The sequence below is a fragment of the Dryobates pubescens genome, chromosome 4, assembly GCF_014839835.1.
Source record: "Dryobates pubescens isolate bDryPub1 chromosome 4, bDryPub1.pri, whole genome shotgun sequence".
NCBI lineage: Eukaryota > Metazoa > Chordata > Aves > Piciformes > Picidae > Dryobates > Dryobates pubescens.
Window position 1 is genome coordinate 13,286,365 of NC_071615.1, and position 26,463 is coordinate 13,312,827.

Here is a 26,463-nt window from a genome sequence, read left to right on the forward strand (position 1 = left end):
TTTGAGCAATCAGACAGCCACTGTATTTGGTATGTAAAAATTAATGAAATAACTTGATTTTCCAAACCAAGGATGTGTGCACCAGCCTGTGATGTAACTTGGACTGTAGTACTGGCCACCAAATGCCAGTCACTGCTCCCTTTGGGTGATTCTGTCAGGCTCTTCCTGAGCAGGGCCTCGTCCTCTCTTCCATTTGAAATGTTACAGTCCAAGAGCTGAATTACAGATTGCAAATGTTCCTTGTTCTGCTCATCACCCCAGCGCAAGCTGACAGTATACCTGAGCTAAAGCCTTGTGTGAAAACTGCAGTTGTAAAACTGATCACTTAAAGAGAATCCTCAGCAGGTAGTACCTTACCAGCATTCAGCAAAAGACAGTTCCTGCTTCAAAATGCTTCTAATGTACGTAGACATGTGCACTATATCACAGAACCATGTTTAGTCTTAGGAGGAAGAAAATGTTTTTCCAAGATCTATGACATAAATCTTTTCACCTTCCCTTCATTTTCCCATTGCCTGTGTATAAAGTTCTCACAATACCATTATAATTAAAACAGCCCAGAGTCCCAAAAACTGTTGATGCAGCAATGGCTATCTGAAAAGCTGTTACATGAGAAAAGCTTCAGTGTTCAGAATAAAGCATTAAATAACCACTTATCTTTGGAAAAATCAGACAGTGCTTTCACATCCTTTAAAGAAGTTGTCAGATTTTCTCCTGGAGATGCACATAACAGGTACAAGCCTCAGAACAACACAGTCCCTTTTGTTGTGGTGACTTCCCATGAGGCAGACTGATTTACTCCTGAGGCAGAGCCCACGAATTCTGGTTTTAAAACTGCTGATGGTAACTTAAGCTTGAGAGAAAGGTGGGTTGGGCTGGTGGTTTCGTAGGAACTGTAAGTGAACCAGCACAATTCCTTCTCACAAAGCCTCTGGTCTCTTGCTCTGGTTGAGGGTGCTGTAAAAAGGGTATTTTTCTGATTTGAGCACAGTCAGGAGTCTCAAGTATTCTCACTTCTGGTTAGTCCCTAAGCTTGATTGTGTCGACTATGAGTGTTAGAGCTACTCTTTAAGGAGGTCTCACTTTGGAAATGACATATAGGAAAGAGTACCCATGATATTTGGAAAGGTACCACCACATCCTGATGTTAGATCTGTCTTTTGGAAAGAAAAGTATTGCAAAGTTATCTTTTAATAAACACTCTCCACTTCAAACACCACAAGCTTTTTAGAAAGGATGTTCTGTAGGGAAAAAAACCAAACCAACCAACACAAAAAAGTTCTGAATAACTGTCCACCTAATAAAAACCAAAAAAACCTAGGGAAAAAAAAAATCTTAAAATACATTTAGTTAAGGTTTTTAAGCAGTTCAGCCTTTGGGTTTTGGTCATTAATAAACAGGCTATTGCCTCTTTTCCTTTTCAAGTATATTTACCTCAGATAAAAGCTTATCTCCTCTTGATACTTGTATTGACTATTCTGTAATTATCTTCTACGGGAAACCAATGAAAAAAATGTAATGTAGAAGTGGATCCAAATGCTTAAGCAAATTCAAATGTCTGGGGTGGGAGGAACAGGCCAGTAATTGCTATCTGAGAAATTTATACTGTGCCTTACCTATGAAGAATTTGGCTGTGTTTTGGCTCAGTATAGCACTTTAGGTCTGTGCTTCCTTTCAAACATATGGATTATATTCACGGATGTCAGCACATTTTAAACTGAGGTACGTGTCCAAATATTTTTCTTTTGGGGCCAACAGATCATTTTCTGAGGTTATTATAGAGCATTAACTACAAAAAAGCACCAAAAAGGAAAAGTAAATCTCTTCCTCTGCACTTCTTTTCCTCGGAGACATCAAGGGCTATTTGTGCAGGGCTATCTGGGCTTTACAGTGCTTGAGTCAGGCTGAACTTGTCAGTGAACTCTGCTGGCACTCCTGCAATCTCCATGCTCAGGAATAACTTTCCCCTTCTGGACAGCTGCTGAGAATGAATTCCATCAGTTATTAAAAGAGGAAAGTTTGGGTGTTTTTTTTGTGTGTGTGTGTGTGTGCCAGCATTTGCAGTACCAATCTTACCCTGTTTATACACCCCAGTGCCTGTCCACTGTGTGTGCCTCTTCTGTCCATACTTCACCTCCCTACAGTTAGCACTTAACATTTGTATGTATTTCAAACACCACAAGAAGATAAATTTAACTTACAATGACTGTTTATTTAAAACTAGCTTTGCCTTTTTTTTTAGCTGGGGTGTAATGTCCTGCTAGCTTTCTGAGACCAGATATGCTGTAATGTAATGCATAGATGTAGATATGTATTTTATTTACCCAGGTTGAAAAAAATGTTTCATAGTTATCTATCTGGAGAAGATGAAACAATTGCAATTGTCTTGCATTCAACCTAGGAGAAATCTGTGCTGATTTACAGATTCTTAGAAGAAGTGAGCAATACAGCACCTAATTACAACTAATTATTTGTCTTGAAAATTCTTGGCACAGAAGATGGGTGGAATTTGAGAGCACTGGATTTCAGAAACAGATTTTTAATTTATGTTTTTTCCCAGACAGGCCAGAAGGCTGAGAGGAAAAATTAGAAAAATGACCAGAGAAGCTACTAAATGATGTCTCTCCCATCTTTTATACACTTTATTGAATATGAATGCAGTTGACAGGAAGAGCAACTCTCAATATAGTTATGCTTTTTTAGATCCATTTGGACCAAACCATGTGCAGAGATGACCAGACAGCTGTGAAATGACTCTCGGAGCTGTTGCAGTTCAGAAAGCTTGACTCCTGCCGAATTTCCCTGCAGCCACTAACCGACAGATAAGAGAACCACTCTAAAGTGAAACTTTTATTTTGTTTTGCTCAAGGGAAACTCACTGAAGGTAACCTACAGAGCCATCCACAGTGAGTTTCGGCAAATCCCTCTGCGCTGTAACCAAACCGCTGACAGGGAGCCTAGCCTAGCCGGCCCCAGGAGACCCGGTGTTGCTCTGCGAGAAGAACAAGGTGCTCTGGGACAGGAAGTAGAAAAGGAGGTCCTTGGAGCACCGGGACCTAGGCGCTGGCAAGCTGAAAGTCCTTAGAACTCTGACACTTCTTGTGTCACAAAGGGGCTGCGCATCGTCTCGAAGGAGCAGCGGCCCCGGGGTTGCTCAGAGCAGCTAGGGCGGGTGGACAGCTTGAGGGCGGTTGCCTGAGCTCGGTGCAGGATGGAGTTCTTGGGGACCACGCAGCTAGCCAGTTACTGTGGCACAAGGAAGAGCTGCCTCTTCCCAGATCAAGCTCCCACCACCACAACTAAGGACACCTATCAGTCCTACTACCTACCGGGCTACCGCAGCCTCAGCTCCTGGAGGCCTAGTCTGCTTCACAGGGTGGTTTCAGTCCCTGCCGGCGCTGACAAACAATTTAACCCCACGGGGCGGCCACCCACTGTCCTGCCTGCGCTACAGTCCAGCCTGCATGCCCGCTACAGCACTCGCGACTGGCACCTGGCAAACCTGGCTCAGTTAAAGGGCTCTGAAGCCTCCACAAACAGTGCTGGTAGACTGAACATTGATTCTAGGAGACTGATGCAAGATAAGGATCAACTGACTCATCATATGCAAGAAGACAGTACAAAAAACCTGGGAGAGAGGGTCTGCAACATCGATTTCTGGAGAGCTGAGCTCTCCTATGAGCTAGATTGTCTGCTGAAGGAGACTCAAGCCTTGGAAACAGCAAAGAGGCGGCTCGAATGTGCTGCAGATGAATTGCAGGGACCACTGAAGGTAAGTTTGGCACTGTACTGTGAATTCAACTCTCTATTGAATAGCAGTATGACTTTTACCATTATCAAGACAGATCTTGGTGATATGTATAAAAGCTTAAAAACCTATCCAGACATTTCTATGTCCTCTTTTTCTTCCTTTCTGCTTGAGGCTTCCAGGAGGCTGGGTGTCCCTCAAGCACTGGCCAGTCAGCTCATTACCTTACAGGAGAGCAAAAAATGCTCCTGTAGACTGCAACACCCTAATCTAGCTCAGATTTTTCTGCTGCTACTTGGTGAAAATAACATTTTCACTTAGTGTATAATTTGTGTTACATTTTGAAGTTCTCCAGAATCCTAAAGGCAAAGTAATCACAACAGAAAAAAAACCAACACAGTAATGTTAGAGCTGATAGATGATGCTAGCTAAAACTCAGAACATGCAAAAACTACTCAAAGTTCTCTAATGAACATCTGAAATACTGCTGCTGAAAGCTATGTCTATCATATTTCTAGTCAAGGACATAAAGAAAACCAAAGATCAGTATTCATTAATGACTTTTTTAGTTGTCTGTATCTGTACTAATTCACAGTGGCAGGCTGGACATGCTTTCTATTCAGGAAACCTTTTCAACTGAAAAGCTTTGTGCCAGGCTAATGCTATTGCATTTATTAGTATAGTTCTAAACAAGTGGATGAGAAGAGTAAAGTTAACATGCTGGGGCTATTCAAATACCATCTCTTTTTTTTTTTTATAGGTATGAAAATTCAAATCTGGGCACTGGGTAAGGGAGGATAGAGGGACAGGAGATTAAAGGATTTTGCTATGAATTAGGGTGGCTGCTAATCTGTAAAAATAAGCATTAACAGCTAAGTAGTGATGAACCACTAAGATGGATCAGTTGAGTGCAATGAGACCACCTTCTATTCTGTTCCACCCTCAGTAGGTGGTCATTACTTGACATGTTAGCTCAGTGGCCCCTTCAGCAAGGTTCAAGATTTCACTCCACAATGCAGTACTGAGCCTATTGCAAATCATGGAATCACAGATATACTTGTTGGAAGAGACCCTCAAGATCATCCAGTCCAACATTTGATCATGCAGTCCAACCTTCATGTTCCTTGGTTTGATTGCAGATTGCTCTGGAATGCTTGTACCACCGTGAGAAGCGATATGGTATTGACTTGGTTCATGATAATGTGGAAAAGAGCCTCATGAAGGTAAGATCAGACTAGTTTGTTTTTTAAAGTGTGGAGACAAATTCAGTGGCATCAGGGTAGAAACATGGCAGTAATTTCTTCCTTTCAGTCATTTGGAAGACTGAAGAAGGGAAAAGAGGAATAAATTTCATAAAACTATGTATACTGGGATAAAATGCTGCTAAATGTTCCACATGAACAGAAGAAAAGAATGTACTTTCCAAATGAAAAAGAAAGGCTCTTTGCCTGATCTCCCCAAGCACCATTCTCACTATGGAGCAAGCTAGACAGTGACAGTCAAGGACATTAATGACTCATTTTGTGGTAACAGGAAAGCCAGTTCTGAAGTTGCTGTTACTCCTATACATACTGTGCAAGTATAGAGATAAGAGTCTGTTGGGTTTTTTTGTTTGTTTGTTTGTGTGGGGGTTTTTGTGTGTTTTTTTTTTTTTAATTTAAGATGTCCTAATGACTTCCAAATAATTTGAAACACTCAATTCCCTGTTTCAGAAGTCCCCAGACTGTACACTTTTAGGTAAGAGGGTACGTGGTGCTATACCAGAGGATTTTAAAAAAAGGAAAGAGGCTGAAACACCATAAGATTGGTTGAGAGACCCTAATTGCCATGTTTGCATGGTTTTCAGTGTGGTTGGTATGAATATTTTTTATTCATTTTAAGCTGAGTGGAATCTGGCTTTGAATTTCTTTGACTAATAGCTTGAAAGAATATTACTATATACTTACTTAGGGAGCCTGCTTCTGATGTCAGATATATTTTCATCCTACTCCACAATTAGCAAAATATTTGTATCATTCTAGAAAAAAGTAGTAGTTGGAGAGGGTAGTTTAGTAGATTAAGGTTCACAGAATCATAGAATCATAGAGTGGTCCGGGCCAGATGGGACCTCCAAAGATCATCCTGTCCAACCTCACCAACATCCCCAACTAGACCAGGCTGCCCAGGGCCTAATTGAGCCTCACCTTGAATACCTCCAGGGAAGGGGCCTCAACCACCTTCCTGAGGAACCTGTTCCAGTGTTCCACTACCCTCATAGTAAAGAACTTGTTCCTAACATCTGATCTAAGTCTGCTCTTCTCTAGCTTAAAGCCATGTTTCAAGTGTCTTCATTATACTTAAGCCAAACACAACTGGACTTTGTTTGTTCATCTGTCTCCATCCAATAAAATCTGCTGCCATGTTTGATAGAACATAAAAAGCCAAAAAAAACCCAAGCAAAAAATACATGATAGCACTGAGGAAGAGAGAGACCAAAACACTTCCTTTCTTGACCCATGTTGTGTTTGAGATATGTGAAATGGTTGCAACATATAAAATGCAAAATGAAACAGTAAGTGCATTGAAACAACTGAACTATGATGAAAATACACTGTGAATTTTCCATTTTAGGAGGTTGATGTACTCAAGGACTGTCAAGAAACATTGACAAAACATGCACAGATAATCAATCAGCAGCTAGGGTAAGATTTTACATTTAAATCCTCTTGTAAAACCAGGAAAGCTGAGTCCAGTGTTAGGTAGTATTTAAACACAGATTGAAAATATCAAAGGCAAAAGCATAGAATCATAGAATCAGTGTGGTTGGAAAAGACCTCAAAGATCATCAAGTCCAACCTGTCACCCAACACCTCATGACTACAAGACCATGGCACCAAGTGCCATGTCCAATCCCCTCTTGAACACCTCCAGGGATGGTGACTCCACCACCTCCCTGGGCAGCCTATTCCAATGGCTAATAACTCTCTCTGTGAAGAACTTTCTCCTCGCCTCCAGCCTAAACTTCCCCTGGCACAGCTTGAGACTGTGTCCTCTTGTTCTGGTGCTGGTTGCCTGGGAGAAGAGACCAACCCCCTCCTGGCTACAACCTCCCTTCAGGTAGTTGTAGACAGCAAAAGGTCTCTCCTCAACCTCCTCTTCTCCAGGCTAAACAACCCCAGCTCCCTCAGCCTCTTCTCGTAGGGCTTGTGCTCAAGGCCTCTCCCCAGCCTCATTGCCCTTCTCTGGACATGTTCAAGAGTCTCAATGTCCTTCTTAAATTGAGTGGCCCAGAACTGGACACAGCAAGGTGTGGCCTAACCAGTGCTCACTACAGGGGCACAATGACCTCCCTGCCCCTGCTGGCCACACTATTCTTGATGCAGGCCAGGATGCCATTGGCCCTCCTGACCACCTGGGCACACTGCTGGCTCATGTTCAGCCAGCTGTCAAGCAGTAGCTGTCAAGCAGATAGTTCACCTCTTAGGTGCTCACTGCCCTTCACTTCTAATTCTCACTAATGATAGAGTTTATATGTGAAACCACAGGAGATGGCTGTGTGACTCCATTTTTAAATGCTCAATCTGAAATCCTTGCTTAAAATTGGGGATACTAAAATTATAGCTTAGTTGTGCCAGTGTTGCTATATGTCACATTGGAGTGAAGTATGAAGGGATTTTTTAAAATTTAAATGAATACATTCAAAAGAAATCTATTACTGACAAGAAACAGGAATCTAAGCACATCCTGAAGTATGAAATGAGTTACAGAATGGACTTAAATTACTTTTCTGTATAATTTTGTTATGGGAGGCTTTGGGATGTATTTTATTTCTTCAGGAGCACACAAATATCCTACGAAGTGCAAATTATATTTAGATTGTATTGTTTTATTAGCTAAGTCAATTTGTCCCCCAAATCAGGAGAGATGTGAAATTACAGCTGTGGTCTGCCCTTTTCTTCCAGGTTTACAGCTGTACAGGCGTGAAGGCTATCATTGAAACATTCCTCTATTTTCCTCTGAGGCTTTCTTTCAGGCCACACAAGAACTTACTGTTGTTTTTCACCCTTGCAGTTTTCTGTCATCAAAATGACAAACATTATTAAATGCAGTGAGTTAAATAAAATTCTTTGGGAAATACTTGCTAGAGACCAAATGAGATGAGTGGTACAGCAGCTCCCTCTAGCTAAATTACAGCACCAAGCATTTGCAAGCCACTGTGCCAACAAAATAGAAAATAAAGCATTGTGGGAAGCTAATGACAGCAATGAACTGTTTAGCATTAAAGGAGATTCAGATTAAAGAAGTCTTTCCCCTTGACAGCATCAACAGAGATGTGCAGCATGCCCTGGAGAGGGATCTTTCTGACAAATCCTCAGCCCATTTTATTGATGAGAAGTGCTTTAACCTGAGGAACACATCAGACAGCATCAACTTTTACCATGGAGTGGAAAAAGCAGATGGGTCGTGAGTAGTGTATTGTAATATTGTAACTGTCTCTTTCTGGGCTTCCTGCTGGAAGTAGGAACCTGATAGTACAAGTCCTAGCCCTGTCTTTTGGGAGGGGATACAGAAGTGACTTATCTCCCTGCACTTTCCATTCTGTTTTTCCATCATTCTTAGTTATTCCCTGCCTCCTAACAGCTGCCACTGTGGAGCCAGGCAGAGGCTGGTAGCCTGCAGCACCTACAGCCCTGATGTGCGATGAGCTGTGTTTTTCAGTGAGGATAATCATTTACAACTGTGTTGCAGCTGACTCCTCATACTCCTTTGTGGAGATGTCTTCTGGCCTTTAGGTTTCAGAATCAAATGCAATCAAATCAAAATTCAGCTGAGGTGTGCAGTGCACAATGTGGTAAACAGCATGCAAGTGCACACCAAGGGCTAAATATATTTTCCATTAAAATAGCTTAGATTACTTGGAAATTAGTCCTTTAAGCTATACAGAGATATGTATTAAATAGGATGAACAAAAAGGTTTGGCATGTCTTTAACATTGCAGACTGAATTAAAATGTCCCAATTGTATACAGTTTTAAAACTGCTTATTAGTAGTGGCCTCATCAAGACCTGCATCCAATTGAAAAGCAATAGCAGAAGAAAAGCAGCTTGCAACAGAGGGCAGTGTTCTTGTGCTAATGACTTGTTAGTTCCCTTATCACTCTAACACAGCAGCATTTGAATGGTGATCATACTTCACCGCCTGAAATGTTAATGACTGTGTCTTGTTGGCAGGAGGAAAAAAAAAATCATTATTATTTGTTTACTTATGTTCTGCTTTTCGTTAAAAGATCACCTCATTCACTACTGAAATGAGGCCATATGCAAAGGAAACTTGGCAGGCATTCTGCTGACTCTAGTAACTACCTGCTTGCAGGATTAGCAATAAATAAAATTATTTTTGTCAGCTCTAGTAAAAAGGAGATTCATGTGGATATGTTTTATATCCCCTTTCTTTTCTCACCAACCAAAGAAGTGCCATTTTTCATTAAGATTTTCCTGAAACCATTTGGCAGAACTCAGGAGCAGTGCAGGTGTTTTCTGCCTTAGCAGAGGCAGCCAGATCAATTACAGTCTGAAAGAGCAATGTTAACAGATTAAGTACTGAGTATTTCAGAAAGTCAAATTGAAACCTACTTGGAAATGCAATGCAATGTTGAGAAAATGGCACATAACTCAGTTTCCCCAGGAAGAACATTTGAATTCACAAAAGTAGATGGTATTTGAATCTAATCTGATGGTGTGCAATGTCCAGGAGATCATGCTAAAGTATCTGCTAATCCATCAAGGCTATGAGTACTCTGAAACATGGCACATAGAAATGAGTCAAATTTCAAATCACAGCAGGTGTGAACTCAGATCTTCACCTTGCCTGTTAAAGACACAAAGAAGTTGTGTTGTTGACATTCATATCTGATTCTGGAAACAACAAATAAAAAAGTGTGCAAGAAACAGTCATTCTGTATACAGCAAGCCATAAACCTGCTTACTTTGTAGTTGGCTCTAGGACCACCAAGACCTTTAGTTAGCAGCCATGAGATTCAAGCAAGCCATAGATACACTGTCAAAGCAACAGTTTTCCAAATACCTTCACTCATTGCTACCACATCTTTGTTTTGTAGAGGAGAGTGGAGGATATGAAGAGCACAGAATCATGTGATATGTGACTGCACAGTTCAATGGATGAGCACAGTGTAATTCAGCTTAATTGTCACTGAAAGAAAATAGCTCACTTAGGCTTTCAGGTTTGAAACTGTCCTCTTATTTTAAATTTCTTACTAGTGTTTCAGTTCCTGCAACATGGGCTAAATTCAGTGACGACAATATCAGGTGTTCTCAACATGCAAGGGCCAACTCTGCCAAGATGCGAGAGGATGCAGAGACTGAGCTAGAGACTGCATCTGAGGAGATGTGGAACCATTGTGTTGGTACCAACTTGGCCTTTAACAGTCGTATTGCTGAAGTAGCTGATGCAAAGAATAAGCTCCAACTACAACTGGCCAAGGTAAGCTTCACTAAGACTTGGCAGCTGCGTATTATCTTACTTGTGCTCAAAAGGCAAAGAAATCTTCTCTAGAGTTTGTCTTTCATGACTAAGGGCCTCCTCAAAAGCTGTACCTGCATTACCTTTCCTCAAACTGCATTTAATTCACACACGGCTTAAGAAGAGCTTACTCAAAGGCAGGCAGACTGACAGGATGACAAGGTTTTGCAAGGAACCATGCAGCATCTGTCCAGAACCACCCACTAATTATGTTTATTGTAACTGACATGCTTAAAGTGGGGAAAGATATAGTGCAGTTTTTTTTCTATTTTCCATTCATTGATGAGATTCCCTTGCCATTTCCTGATCCTTTTTTTTTATGAACAGTGAACTATAGAATGTGTGCAAATGAAAAGGCTCACAAGCCTCTGTTTTAGAAGAAGGAGGAAGACTGGAGTTTTTGCACTTTGTGTTGGCAACAGCAAGGGAAGAGCCCTAAATTAACTAAGATTTGAAAATATTTACATGCAGAATGTCATTTGACACCTAAGTTCCAAGTTTTCCTAACCTTAAATACATTTGCACATCTTTAACATGAATTTTTGCCTGGTTGTGGTCAGAACAAGCCTTATACTTCAAAGTGGGTCAGACTGAACTTTCCAAACATTTGTTCTACTTTTGTTTTCACATACAAAGCAGAAATGGCACAGTAGGAGACAGACCTCTATTAATCTATCTCTGTATGGCCTTTTCAGTAAGTCTTTACTGATAAAAGTAACAGGTTGGAAGTATATTAGTTAAATTTTGGAACAAGTGTTCTGAAATGAAGAGGCTCTGCCTTGTATTGACAGATAAACTCTACTTTCATATGACTTCAGTCAGAGCTCAGTAAGTTCTTCCCCTTATACTCTTTCTCTTCTAGAAGAGCCTCATGTTCACTCATTTTTTTCAAGGCACATTTGGAAACAATAGAGTTTTCCTGCCATTCTCTTTGCCATAAGTACTTTAAGATATTTTCAGTTTATTTTTAGGGATTCTTAAGAAAGTGCAAACTAACCAGCTAAAAATATGTGTTTCACAGGACATAAACCAATGTTTTCTTCCCCCCCCCCCCCGTCTTATAAAACATGAAAAATGTTGAATGTAGATTTGTGTGTTTTAGTTTGTATATGATCTAGCCAACTACAATGCTTTATCCCTGAAGTGGCCATCCAAGTTTCTCATGGATTTAAATCTGTGAATATTTTGTTAATATTTTCCATTGACCTTTTCTAATGCTTTTGAGTGTCCCTTTTATAAAAGAACTACCAGCATAAGGTGGCAGAGGGTGCATATATTGAATCACAAAGTGCATTGTGAAATACCAACATACAGGCTTCATTTTGTCATGAAGGTCCAGCTGACAATGTGACATATATTTATATATATTTATGTCCTTATACTGTTACACCATGAAATAGCAATACTGAGCTATCTGAAGAAACTTGAGCAATCATATTTGTGTAAAGAATAATTAGATTGCATATACTCAAGGATTAAAACAAACAAAAAACAACCCAAAGAAGATTTCACTTTATGAACTAATGCTGTTACTGTTGATGTACTAGTTAGGACACAAGTATCAGAAGTACTTTTCTCATCACAAACTCCACAGTAATGGAGTTACATCAGAATAGCAAAATGCTGGAGGTGAATAAAATTGTATATGCTGTGAGGAGTAATCCAAATTTAACCTACATTCATACTGTAGAGTGTTCACACCTATTTAGAAACACAATACAGTCTTCAGGAGAAGACTTCAGCTGGTTTTCCTTAACTATACACACTTTCCAACCCCAGTAAGCCAAGAGCTGCACCTAAGAACTTGTCCTGGTAGGCATTTAAATAAAGTGATTTTTGCTCCTCTCAAACCTTAACATTTAAGCTGCTTGGCGCACAGCCTTTGCCTCTTTTTCATGTCTAAAACAGTTCAAACAAGACAAAATACCTTCAATTTATAGTCATCAGGCAATACACATGATGAAAACATGCTTGTACAATCATCTCAGGATATGTACCTCCTGTCCACATTTTTTACTATAAACCTTAAAATAATTTGCATTTAGTTTAAGAGATGGTAGCAACCTGTAGATGTCTTGTCTTAGGGCAGATCAGATTTATTTTTACCCTTTATTCTGCTTGAAGTTTGGTGTGAATTCAAATCAAGTAACCAAGTCAACACAAGGGAGACTCCAAAGAGCATTGATTGTCAGTGATTCCACTTGATTTTCTGCATTCCCAGTCCAGCTGCTGACTGTTCCCACTTATTTCATTGATGTATGCAGGAAGTTGTCCAAGTTATCTTCACCTCAGGTTTTCATTGTCTGTTATTTGGCTTTTCCTGTCTGCTACTTCTTTTGGGGAAGCTGGCTGGTAAAGCTGACAACTTCAAGTCTGTTAGAAGCCTGGGAAGTGATTTGTATATGGGAACACTAAAAGAGGACTAAATTGCTTTTGCATAATTCTGAACAGGAAACTATCAAATACAGAAGGGAAATACTGTCCTTAAAAACTTGGTTTAGATGTGTCCCTGTCACTGCAGAGCTCCTCTGCAAAATTATTCTCTGCCCACATTTGCTTGATTTTCTTCTACAGAACTAAGACAATTTGTGATCTTTACAGTGGTGATCACACTGAGTATGTGGGAGCAAGGGTGTGGTATAAAGCATTTCCTATTGCAAGCCCAAAGCCTAGAAGTCATCACAGCTGCAGGAATGATTAAAAGACTGGAAAGCAAGCAATGAATACAATAAGTTCCTCGACTTTCTCTGTACCAGGCTGAAAATGTTGCTGCTAGTAGCACTAGCTGATACTACTTTACTTATCCAAGTAAAAGTTGGGGTAGGAGCAGAGAACTTGCTAAATCCGTAAGTATCTATACAGAAGAAAAAAAATAATCCTAATAAAAGACTTTTTGCTTGAGCAGGCAAAACCAAAGAGGAATCAGTAGCCAGAAAAAATCCAGACAAAACCCAGACAAAACCAGATGGAAAATAAGTACTTGTTTTTCAGAGCAAAGGAATTAATCACTGAAACAGTTTTACTGCAGATAGATGGCTTCATTAACACCAGGAACTCAAAATCGAGATCACTGTTCTCATTGAAAGCTTTAATTTCCCTACAGGCACTGACTTACAAGACAGACATGTTTGCAGGATAGACCAGTGGTCTGCAGCCAGTGCAGCCTTAGTGCATCTGACCCTAAGACTGAAAATGTCCCATTTCCATTTCTGTCCAAACTACACATGCCTATGATTAATTTATCATACTTGATTCTGGGATTAATGTTGGTCCTAACAACTCAAGGTTCATCCAGCATTTGGATAGTAGAACCCTGGAAATAGGAGGTGCTGGAAGCAGAAGCCCAGAATTCCTAGCTGGGTATTTGGCAAGGGTTAGATCACAAACCATAGATGGTCTTACAGCTCTCCTATGTTTCATCATCACTGGGCACACAGAGCATGTGGTCTTTTGGAGATACAAATATTCTGCAAGTGTCTAATTGCAACATATGACTCTAGTTGGGCTCTGAGCTGCTCTAGGACCAGATTTTTGGGCTGGTGAACAGAAAATGCAGTGTACACAAGTCAGTGTAGTAGAGGGTGGGACGCTGTCTTCAGCATGCCTCAAGAAGCACTCAGTTTATGCCAAGAAATAGTATGGTAAATACATTTTGCATCTGGTGTAGAAGTATATAAATCTTTAGGAAAAGAAGGAAAACCTTTAATCATGGTGCCAGCCCCTCATTAATATGTTTGCATCTCTTTTCCATAAACTTAATATTAAAAAAAAATACTTACTTTGGCTTCAGTTTCCTGGAAATAACCAAGAGGGCAGGATGTTTGCATACATTAGCTCTGGGAATCAGTCAGACCAGACAGCAAGGGACATGTTTACATAGTCCAGTATTTATGCTGTACCTAAATAGCAGATTATCCCTGCCAGCTCCAACACCTGTACTGTGCTCAGAAGTGTTTCTATGTCCAGAGGCAGAGTGCCCAGCACCACCCTTCCTGGAAGCTTTGCTGTTCCACTACCAGGGAGCACAGGGCTCAGAAAGATGCTAGAAAAACAGGTACATGGTTAGTACAACCATGAGAAAACATCCACTCACCACTCTAATAAATGAATAGCCATAATTCTGAACATTTCCACCTCAGTTCATGAGAATGTGTGCTTTTAGAAACACCTCTATTTTTAATGATTTTTTCTTTTTTTTTTACCCCGGCCAGTGTGTTGTATCAATATATGGTAGAAGTTAACTCTCACTTTCCTTTTTGCCTGGTATATTTTTCTTAAACAAGCTATCCCCTAAGAGCATCCATCCTCCATGCATTTTTAATAAATTTAAATCTATAAATTATCTGAGAGGAAAAACACTTTTCTGTCTTAGCAACTATTGAGTGTGTTTATATGGTGGAAGAACTGAATATATTTTATAGTTTAGAAATGTCTCCTAATTCAGAGGATGAACCTACCTAATTGTGTAGCTAATACAAAATGCAGAACAAAAGCCAGGAAAATTTAAGTGGCAATATAATCAGAAACTGCCTACTGGCCTCTGAAATAGTGTTCAAACTTGTCTGACAAATTTTCTGAAAGGAACCCCCTTATGGCTGTTGAGGACTCAACCTGTTCCTCTGAACAGGAACATAAAGTAATACTAAAATATGATGGGAGGTGCCCATGCAGGAAGCATGTAGGAGAGCTGCAGCAGTGTTGTGAGCTGTGGGAAGGAGTATAGCAGGGAGAGTGCTTTTTAGAAGACCCATGCCCCACAAAGACTTTCAGGTCCCAATGTATCCTCACATAACTTTTAAAATATGTATGACCTGTCTGCTGCTTTTTGATATTCAAGCACCAAGCAGACTTTGGACACAACAAAGAAACAAGGATAGCTGTCAGACTGTAGCATTTTAAAAGTGCTCATGCTGAGCACAAGACTGTCCTGTTTACAGGATGAAATGTGTGACTTCAGCATCTCTTTTTCTTGGTGTAACTGTATCTAGTCTATAAGAATTGTGTCCTTGCTGAAGTGAGAAAACAGCAGGAGCATTTTTCTACAAGCTCCCAGGAATGCTGCATCACAAACCTTTACTCATGCCCTGGAAGGGGAAGTTTCCGTGTGGGCAGCTGCCTGATCCAGTGCCTCACCACACTCTCCTAGGAACATTCTGCTCAGCATTTGTTGTTTTTGCTTCCTGCCTTTGGAGGTCATCCAAACATGACGTAGACTGGGCCAGCACTATCTGGTGATCCTCCCCACCAATCCGTTCATGTAGAGGAGATTATCTAAACCTTTTTATCCAATGTGTGGCCAGAATGCATGATCAAAAACTGCTTGTACAAAGCTTCTGAGGTGCGTTGGAGGTGGTTCCCCTGAGGCTATTTTTCTTTGTATGTCTTAAGTGACAGCACTTCTTTAATAAAAAGGTGAAATAATATGAGAAAACACAATGAACATAAACCACATCCACCTGCATGTAGCCAATGGCTGTAGAGTTTCATGTTTGAATTTTGAGTACAGGCAGGTTTAAACGATATTTTTCTTTGGGAAAGAAACAAGAGGTTTACTCAGTATCACTAACCAATTGCTGTGGTTGTACATAACCTGCTTGCAGACTGCTCCTACCTTTATGAGCAGACCACAGAGCACATAATGAAGTTTTGTGGCACGAGGGTGTAGTTACTGCACGTTGTGCTGACCAAGTGTTAGAAAGGTTGGGCATAAAATGGAGCTTTCTGTGACTTTTGGATGAAAGCTTTCTTTTCATGATTAATGAGCTACTGGATTCTCAAGAAAGAGAAATATTTTCTATTTAGACTTCAGAGCTTGCCCTTTTCAAACATTAACATTGTGTGAACTTGTGGGCTGTGCAAACTGTAAATAGTTTTTGAGTCATATCTACATACAAGACTCCTATTGTCCTATGTCAGTTAAGTGCCATTATTTATGGGGAAAGTGCACACAACTTATTCTGAAAAGAGAGGACAATACAGCCTCCTGCTTCTGTGTCACCAGAGGGAATATGTATGTTCTTGCCATGTGTAGACTGGGAAGTGAGGCCCAGTCAGATACTATCTGGCAATACAGCACAATAAGTGCTGTAAAGGAACAGAAAAACTCTCATGTTTGATGATTTCCAGCACGCACTTGAAATGTTACTACTGAATTTGAAATATATCTGGGTGTGTGGTCTGGTGGTTGTACTTGCACTCTGGCCATGTACAAATGCATCAGAGGATTTGAAAAAAGTATGTGGTCACAAAATCCCTCCTTTAAAGTTTGCTTTGCTAGCTGAGCTTAATGAAAATTGCCTTTCCAAGAGACTGAGGGCAGTTTATACATGGGAAATATGCTCACTGTTGTCTGTACTAGAATCAGATTTTTTCTTCTGTATCTTAAAAATCATCTGATGCATAAGTTGTTTTTTTTCACACAAACAGAATGAAAGAGTAAAGGGAACCCAACCATTAGAGAAGAATTATCACATAGTAGTGGAAGGGCCATGGTTTGCTGAAGGCAACCCTCACATAATGAGGCTTTGTGGCAGAAAAGTGTAACTTTCTGAAATACTGAAGACCACTAAAAGACCACTAAAATTTCTTCCCTGGTCCACTTATAACTTTGTGTAATGCTTCCTTAGTCTGTTGCAATACATTTTTGCACACATGGTGTCTCCTTTGATGGTTTCCTGCTTTCCTTCCATGTGTAGAATAAACACAAGTTTTCTATGCTGCTTGCAAAGAAAAAGAGGGTAGGAAAACATTTCTTGCAGAAATTATTAATTTCACCCTATCTCTAACCTGATTAGAACAATTAGAACTAACTAGATGTAAGAGAGCTTGTAACCTAACTGCACTCACTGAATAAATTAAATTGGTTTGGTTCATATTATCACAGGACAGAAAGAATCAGCAGAGTGACTACACTTCATGCTTACCATAGTAGTAGTGTATGTGTGAACCTGCAGCATTGCTCTAGGGAGCTGTCTTTACAGTTCTAGTTAATTTCTATCCACATGCTCTGGACTACTTTAGTTGTGCTGTTTCATAGATAGGTTAGGGCAATTACCATTTCCAGCTGTTGCCCTAGAGAGAAAGTGAGAGACAGCTCAAGGGCTGAACTACAAAGCTCCTACCCAGAATCTGACTGAAAGTGGAAGTAGAAAAAAAATCCCAAATCCTACTGAGTTCTTTGTTCAATGGACACAGCTTTGCCCTATTCTTATGGGCTGACACACGCTGCTTGGCTTCATTGTTTTTACTTTGAATTACTCTTTTGATTTAAAATAAATAAATCTGCTTACAACTTGCTCCATGTTTTAAGCAGATATCCTCACAGTACCCCCCTGCAGGTAGCAGAACTCCACCACAGTGAATCTGGCTCACTTGTAGGCAGCAAGGCATAGGGAAACACCACTGCAGGGACAGAAGCTGTAGCATAAACACAGGAAAGGAGGACCCAGCTAAGCAGCGGGTGACCTCTCAAAGCACTGTGTACTCTGCCTCACAGCCCCAGCATGTCCCCACAGGTTGATGTTTTTGGTTAGCAATGAAAGTGAACAGTGGGAGCAAAAGATGGGACTGACAAGCTTGTAACAATCTGCCTGGCATACATCTACCTAATTACCAGCAGCCTACCTGGCAGCTGGACCTCACCTTTCTCAGGAACAGATGAATACACGCTGGATTCTCTTAGGGAAGTTATAAACAGCTAAGTTCTGACAATTCCATGAACTACTCAAATTCTGCTTCTGAGCAGCAGATGACCCAAATCCTTGGTGTTTTCATGGAAAAAGGACATGGGCTTGATGCATAATGAAGACATTTGGCATCATGAAGTCTCTATCCCTTTTTTTTATCCATAATAGAATACATGTATCCATAAAATAAGTATGTGCAACTTGTAAATTTGCAGACAAGATATAAAATGATGCTCTCTTCTTGGAGAAATAGCTCCCAAAGTGCGCTGGATTACCTGCATAAATATTTCCCCTAAAACACAGCTGGCTTACAGTGATTGTCTAATTGAGAAAGAACCTCTGCAGAATAAAATTAGAGAAACTTTCTGCTGCTATCTTCACTTTCTTCCATACACTGTTCCCTTCATAAGAAACCAGATTTTTTCCCCCTGCAGTCTATAAGCATAAAGGCTTCTTTTTGAGTGAAGATGCTCTCAAGCCAGTCCTGTAAGAACCAGCCTTGGACTCAGAGTGCTTAGTATAGTGTGGAGACCTGGCTTCACATCAGTATGGTCATGTTCATACACTGCTGCTTCAGGGTCCAAGATGAATCATCTAGTGGAAAATTGCATTGCTCTAAGGGCTGAACTGGTTTGGACAGTGCCAGCCAGGAGATCTTTCACATTGCTTCCCTACAGGATGTGAACAGGCCCTTCAGCATTTGGACTGGGGTGCAGCTTCTTAACTCTTTGGGGTTTGTTTACAAATAACCTTTCAGGAACTAATTCAATTTTCTTTAGCAAACCTGGTAAAACCTAGTATGTAGGTAGGCAAGATCTAAATAGCAGCATAATTTAAATCAGATTACACCATTTTTAGTGTTTGAAATTCAAGTTGCATTGATTTTAGTAGACTGGTTGAAGATGAATTCTTTTTGTTCTCTTCCATTTTGAAGCTGTCTACAGGAAAACCTTGAACAGGTTGACCATGTGGGCTGTAATTAATCATGATAAATAAAAGTTACATAATAATCAATTGGCTAGAAAATGTTACCTGAATACAAACATATTCTCCCTTCTTTCTTAAGACTGACCAAAACATTTTTTTTTCATACAGGTGAAAACATATAAGAAGCACTTAGGTTTCTCAGGGATAATATGATTATGCAATAACATGCACTGCAACTGAAAATTGTACTATACTAATTCCATAGGGTGTCTCCTTTCTGGTGATATTTCACTCTCTTTCTTCTCCATTTACATAAAATAAACCTTTAAAGGAAGTTGATTCTCTCTCTACAGCTCCCAGTGGAGCTTTCAGAACTTTGAGAATTTAGTTTCGGTCTGAAAATGAGTTGTGTTGATAAGTTCTTGCAGCAGATGTCCCCAAAATACTTGGGAGTATGAAACAGTTTCAGAGGGGACATATTTGATTGCTTCTGAATTTTCATGAGGCAAAAGGAGAAAGAGAATTGAATGAAGGTTTAAATGAAAATGACAGTTTATTGGAATTTAATCTCTGCAAAATGTTCATAGATCAAGCAGCAGATTTTTTTATTTAGGAGAAAAATTAGATAATGAAGCAAAATGGAAATAAGTCCCTATAGAACCATAAACACTGCTGTATGAAAGTGGCTTTATCAAAGTAATTTTCCCCCATCATCATAATTCAGTGTTTCTCTTCTGCTTGTAATGCTTTTATATTGCAATTTCCCTACAAATCCCTGAAATGTGTAATAGGAAAGAGATGGTGCATTTCTTAAGAAGTTTTTTGCCTGTTGTCTAGGAACAACTTCATGAAATGCTTTCATGTGATGTATGAGTGTACGACCCTGTCCTTCTGGCTCTCCTGTGAGATTTGATTTACCATATGTCCTTATCGAGAAATGGCAAGAGCAAGCTAACAATATTCAAATTAATCTGATTGATGTGAGTTTATAGTGATCTTCCCCCCTAAAATGCTAGAATGGAAGCAGTTCCAACAGGAGTGTTTAAAAGCAGGGGTGAGTTCTGATTTTGTATGCACAATAGACTTACAGAAGCCTTCTGCTTTGTTCAGACACTTCAGGAAATCTTCCAGACAGAAGATACAATCAATTTACTGGAGAGATCCATAAAGGCAAAGGAGTACCCACTGAAAGTGGCTCAAACCCGCCTGGAGGGAAGAACTAAACGACCCAATATAGAGCTTTGCCGTGATGCCCCTCAGTTACAGTAAGTAAAGGCCAGACTACTCCATCCCTTCCTTCATCAGCCACTCAAGGACAGGAAATGTAAAGGCAGTGTGAATCAGTTTGATGAGATTAGAATTGCATTTATTACGTTGTGATAAAGATTCTGGGAGAAAGAAGTAAAATCCAAGTAGCTACATTGAAGTAATGGGCAAAACCATGTATGTTCCATGTGTGTAGTTGTCTTGACAGTCCTTCTCCCAGGACATTTAAGAGCTCAATTGCTTTTTGGTGGCTGATACCTTTTGGAACTCAGTCTCACATCTGAGTTGGGACTTAGGAACTGTTTTTAATCCCATCCGGTATGAAACACAAGATTTCACTTCAGGAAATCACTTTCATGCTCTGCTTTCCACATCCATTCTGTCATATAATATTGTTTTGGATTTGAATTCTTTTATGTCCATTTGGATAGTTTTTTTCATGTGGCTTTCCATATCACATAAATCATGCCTGTTCAAGCTGCAAGAGTTCAGCTGTGAGAAACCAGAAAAGCTTCTGATTGCACTGTAGCATTCACTTAGCAGTTACACTTACTATGGGATCAGGCAATTTTCCACTTCAGTTACCACCACACTCCTTAGGTATGTGAGTAAACTAGAATCAGTGGAATTTTTTTACGAAGCAATACAAAACAAGATAGCCTTCAATATCAATGCACTACTGCAATTTTATACTCACTCTCTTTTTCTTGCTCTACTTGCTCCCTGAAGATCTCTTCAATAGAAGTTTCTGCAGCATTATAGTTGATACCAGTCTGGTCAGCAGGATTGCATGTATCCAAAATACAAAACTTGCATGACTGAGGGTTAAAAAATGCAGTGTACTTCCCCCTTTTTTCTTCCTATACTGCCAGTGATGCTGTTGATGTTCCAAAGGGTGCTGTCTAAAAAAATTTGGGAAGCTTCATTAGAAGCCACTGGAACAACAGAAATCCTTGGAATATTTTCTTCAATCAGAGTGAAAGGATATTAACATGACATATTTTCAAAACAAGAAGTACATGGGGTCCTGAATCAATCTGACTCCTACTAGCTTCTAGGTTATATAAGGGCTTCACAAGCTGTTTCAATTATTCATAAGTATTTTAAGCTTCACATGCACACAAGATTTCTGTTAGTCTAATGTGATTTCTAATATTTCAATCAAATTGTTTCTACAAGTACACTCACTAGATGTAGACATATTGACAGATAATTAGCATATCCTGGTCTCTTTCCTCCAATGCATATGAATTTTGCTCTACCATAGCCCCTTAATCCAGCCCAGGCCATGCCAGATGCTTTGTCTGATCCAAATCACTGAGTATTATCTGCATCACAGCTGCAATTAGAAATTGGAAATCTGTCAGGCTATTTGAACACTTATTCCTATCATAGTTTTTGGTTGAGTTCACATCTCAAAATATATTTTCTTAGAGACAAAATCCTATTTGAGAAAGTAAACCCATTTGCTAATTGACTTTCAAAGGGGTTTTTTTTTTGCTTTTAAATAATTGATGTGTGTTTCTCTCATGTGGTTTAAAGTGAGAAAGAATTCAGCCCAATAGCTAAACTGTAATAGAGAAAGAAAATATCAAATGAACCACTTCTTTGTATCATGTAAATGTTATCTGAGTTTGCTGTTTATTTAAGAGGAAGTGCTGATGTTGGCACTCATTCTCTGTGTGTGCTGCCAACTTTGTAGCTGAAGGAATTAAGACAGAAAACAAATGAATAAAGTCCAGTTTTTCTGTGCTGAAATGATTAAGACTATCCCCAAAAAAGCTAAAATGGATTTGGGGAAAAATAAATAATAAATGCAATCTTTCTTACAGTCTACAGTGCACTGGGCAACTAACAGATCGTTAGATAAAACACAAAGCTGACAGTATTAGAGAGTTTACCAAATCAATGACAATAAAAGATTAGCCACATCTCCATTAATAAGCCACTGGAAGAAATGTGGCTAATATCAGCTCACAGAAAACTTCAGTTTCAGAGCTCCACGTTCAATGGTTATTCTGGCAAGCAATTCCTGTTCCAATTAACATGCTGCTGTGCCAAATCTAGACCATTTAGGACATCCTGCTGCACAAGTTTAAGCCATCATTAACTACATCACTCTCCCAAACATATTCTAAGGGACCATATGCAAGAGCTCAGCACAGCCATGATAGCTCTAGAGAGGCTACAAATGAATACTGACATTAGAAAGACCCACCAGTGTGGCCTATTCTGCTGTTCAAAGTGAACAGGCAAGACATTTCCACTTCTTAGAGGTGCTATAGAAGCTAGTTTGGCAAATAGGTTTCATGTTGATTCAGTGTAAGACTGCTGTTCAAATCTTTCATGAAAGCATGACCTGTCCACTGTCAAAAAAGGAATGTGGTGAGGAACTCAAAGTTACATGAGCAACCTGCCTCCTCTTTTTTCAGGCTTGTCACTGAAGTTTTCACTCTAGATAACACCTTACAGACCTTAAAGCTACGTCTACAAGAAGCCAAAGATACTCTGCAAATGCTGGTCAACAACAAATCAAAGCTGGAAGAGGACATTTCTGTGAAGACAAACTCCTTCTTCATTGACAAGAAGTGTATGGACATGCGCAAAGTCTTCCCCAGCACCCCGCGGCTCATTGGCTACACTTAAGCAGTAACCTTTGATACCTTGGTCTGAAAGTCACAAGGTTGCCAGTCACAAGGTTCTGAAGGAAATAGTTATTATTCTGGTTTCTCAGATAGGAAAGTCCAATAGAAATAAACTAATTTAAATCAATATCATGCCTCTTTCCTTTGAACAATTTAGAAGCAGCTACAGCTGAGATTATGATCTCAAATCGGATTAGGAGACTTGTTCTAACAGAAATTGTACTTCAGTCTGCAAGTTAAGGTTGCTCAGCTTTCTAGTTAGAGAAGGTAGAGGGAAGAAGGATGGAATGGGCTTCAAGAGAAACTTTCCTGCATGACAGTTGAAACATTAACGGTGCAATAGACCTGGTAAAGAATTTGAGGAAGAACTAGTTTTAACTAATGCTTAAAGCAGTCTGACTGTTTTGGACACAATGGAGTAAGGGTGTTGTACTGTTAGTTGTGTTTCTTCCTGGATTTACTCACACTTATTTACGAGTAACCCACGAACTACAATTCTAATAACTGAGCAGTTTCCTGCTACCTGAGGGTCCTCTCTACAGGGCAGCTCTAGGAACATACAAAACACATTTTACACTGGACTGAAGCCAAATCTGAAACAATGCTAGATCTGAACCTCTACTGACTAAATTGGCTGTGTTCCTTATCCTTTGTTTTGTGTGGGTGGTGGCTTAATCTAGTTACCAACAAAACTAACATTGCTGAGGCACGCAGGGCTGGCCGATGCTGATACTTCCTTGCAACTTAACCTCCATTTTCACTGAGCACAGCTGTGGCTGAGCCATCTTACTCAGTGTCTCTCCTTCAGTTAAAAATGTATTGTCTCCTGCCTGTTGTGCTGAACAGTTTACATGGTGATATGTTTCTAAAGATTTAAAACCATGGAAATTATTTTTGAACACAGGATTGGGAAGCGACATCCGAGTCTACTTCCGATGTTCATTAAACCCATCTCACACTGACTGCACTGCACCTTGAAATAATGACACGGTCATGTCATCCAGCAAGCTAATGCCAAATGGCAGCTTTTGGGAAGGAATTGCTCCAAACACAAGGAAAGTTCCAGAAACAATTTAATTTTGTGTGACAATATGACTGCAGAGCAGTTCAAGGGATTCTGGTGATGTACTGTTGGAAATAGGAGGTGTTCTGTTACTGAAGATTTCACTGGTAGTCTGGCAGGAACACTTCACAACAAAGCTCCATCGCAGAACCCGCTGTGGGACACGACTTTAGGTGGGAGGAGTGAGGAATCTTGCTGCTTTGCTTCCCAGCAGGGCAGACTGTTACCACTCGTAACATTTTCCTCCCTCTCTATGCCTTTGTATGGAGGTAAGAGAGATTGTATCACTTGCTCTGTTATTACCAAACCATAGAATAAAGCACCTGATTTGCATTTCATATGCTATTTTTATAATGTACGAAGAATAATATTTATGCTGAGCTGTTAAATATTGACAGTAGTCCCACCCTATTTATCAAATACAGACAGCTGACCAAGCAAAGGAGTAAAAATTATTTGGAAATTTGGATCTTGTTGAAGCCTTTAAATATACTTCTAGAAGTTGGAGGCTTTCCCAGTTCACACAGCTACTCTAACAGCTAGAAATAGTTTCTCCCTTCCTTATGCCAAGAACTTGGTTAAGAAATATATAGCAGAAGGGAGGCACTTCTAGGAGAGCTGAATTCTTTTAATAGTTCATGATAGAAGAAGAAAAAAAATTAAAAAAACATCTCTTTGTCTGGAAATTACCAACATCAATGAAAAGTCATCCTGAATTTGAAAATCTGGGGGCTTTGGTTGGAGGTGGTGGGGCTGAACAATAGTTCTGAACATCACAGAGTCCAGCTTCTTCCTGGCTGTGCCTTTGTTCAGCAATGTTCTCTCCGAGACCTTGGCTCTGCTTTTGGGTGGAGTACTCACTTTGTACATTGTCAGTGCAAACAACACTGAACTCACTTGAACACATTGTGAACTCCTGCTAAATCTGACTGCCTAAGCCCGTGGATCTATGACACTTAGAACTTTGAAAGCATCATTTTGCGTGAGAACAGCAATTCCCTGAGCTTCAGCTACCATCAGCAAGAATGCATTTTTACTGAGTACTGCAAAAATAACAGCACTGTACAAAAATCATCTTCTTCCCTAACTATAACTGATCAGAAGATACTAAGTATGTTACCCTAGTGGAAATAAACCTCAGTGAATAAAGTGCTCTTGGTCTTCATTAGTAGTAACCATACAGGCAGCAAATTTTGGTTTGCTGGTAGTATACAACCTATTTTTAAAAGAGTTTTTCTTAGGCTATCAAAAAGGAGGAGACTTCCATGGAGTTAGGTTATAAACCTGCACAAATCCAAGCAGTCAAGGTACATGGATAATTGGATAATGCAGGAGACCTGGATAGTAGTCCTCTTGCACCACTGATTGACTGCAAAAATGCAGTCTCCAGAATGCAGTTAATCCCGGTTGTGATGGGAATGCATCAAAGGAAACACATGTCTAACAATCATAAAGATACTCACCCAGATAAACCTGAGAATCTCATTAAAAAAAATCCCACCAGAATATAAACATTCTTTCAGCTTCCCCTCCCTCTCCCCCACCTCTGCCCCCCTCAGATTCCTCTCCTTATTAACTGGATCAGGAATTATCCCATGCAGCCATAGACACCGAGGAGCATGATGTACTGTATTTCCATGTGTAAACCCAGAAACTTAACACGTAGTTCCACAATACTTGGAAGATAAGATCTGTTTTATAGCAAATAGACTAATGCAGAAAAGAAGAAAACCTGTCCCTGCCTGTTTCAAACAATGAGATAATTTTAGTTCCAGACAAGCTATTTCCTAACATTATCTAAACTATAGCTCATAAAAGTTTATGGACTCAACCTCCAGAGTGAGAAAACAATGGATGCAAGTATCTTCATTAATGGTAGTATGAGCTCAGTGCCACAGGCTTACTGATTATAGTGAAGGTAGGTTATTGTACCCAAATCTCCTAGTAGGTTACTCATACTTTCATTATTTATTTATTTATATTTAAAAACCACAGAGAGGAAGCAGAATTTGTGAAGTACTTATTAAATACCTTGCTGCACAATTTACAGATAGTGTCCTCAGCCACACTGTGGTTGTGCTCTACAACAAGTCTTCAGTAAAGGAACTCATCTGGGTACGACCTGGCGTGTGCTTTCGGCACAGACTACTTTGCAACAAAGAATTTCAATTTAAAGAGATATAATCCAGCAAATCTTTCTTCCAGTGCAAATTGCTTTGAAGTATTGAAGAATAGTAGAAATTTCAGCATTATTGAATTATGATCCCACATCATGTAGGAACATGCTTGCTCTCCTCAAGTAATAAAATAACCGCTGCCACCTTATTACATGCACGACCAGTTCAGATCTGTTCTCTGGCCTCAGGCCTGCTGAAAACCACACTATAAACCAAACCTTCTACTAAAACTTAGTCGGGAGAATAAGGTAGAGGTCAGACTGGTCTAAATATTAGTTGGTGAAGAAAAGACCCTCCTAACTATGTTGACTTTATAGCTCTAGCTATTTTTCAGCTGGAATCCATAAATGTTTATCTGGTCCTCCTATGATGTGCTTTGATCTCTGACATCTTTATTTTTAAAAACACAGATAAGATTCCTGTATCCATATTA

General features: G+C 39.8%; 1 protein-coding gene across 1 annotated transcript; it reads left to right on the plus strand.

Annotated features, from left to right (window-relative positions):
- Nucleotides 1–3,211: 3,211 nt before the first annotated feature.
- TEKT5 (tektin 5) lies at nucleotides 3,212–22,791 on the plus strand. The gene is made up of 7 exons (XM_009898827.2): nucleotides 3,212–3,772; nucleotides 4,888–4,971; nucleotides 6,359–6,429; nucleotides 8,048–8,191; nucleotides 10,006–10,228; nucleotides 19,990–20,144; nucleotides 22,578–22,791. The coding sequence occupies exons 1-7, from the start codon at nucleotides 3,212–3,214 to the stop codon at nucleotides 22,789–22,791; spliced, it is 1,452 nt and encodes a 483-aa protein (XP_009897129.1).
- The last annotated feature ends 3,672 nt before the right edge of the window (nucleotides 22,792–26,463 follow it).

Excerpts from the sequence above, each read along its gene's own strand:
- TEKT5 (XM_009898827.2), top strand. The coding sequence starts at position 3,212 with ATGGAGTTCTTGGGGACCACGCAGCTAGCCAGTTACTGTGGCACAAGG. Across the intron at positions 3,773-4,887 it reads AATTGCAGGGACCACTGAAG|ATTGCTCTGGAATGCTTGTA; the intron begins GTAAGTTTGGCA and ends GTTTGATTGCAG. Across the intron at positions 10,229-19,989 it reads TCCAACTACAACTGGCCAAG|ACACTTCAGGAAATCTTCCA; the intron begins GTAAGCTTCACT and ends TGCTTTGTTCAG.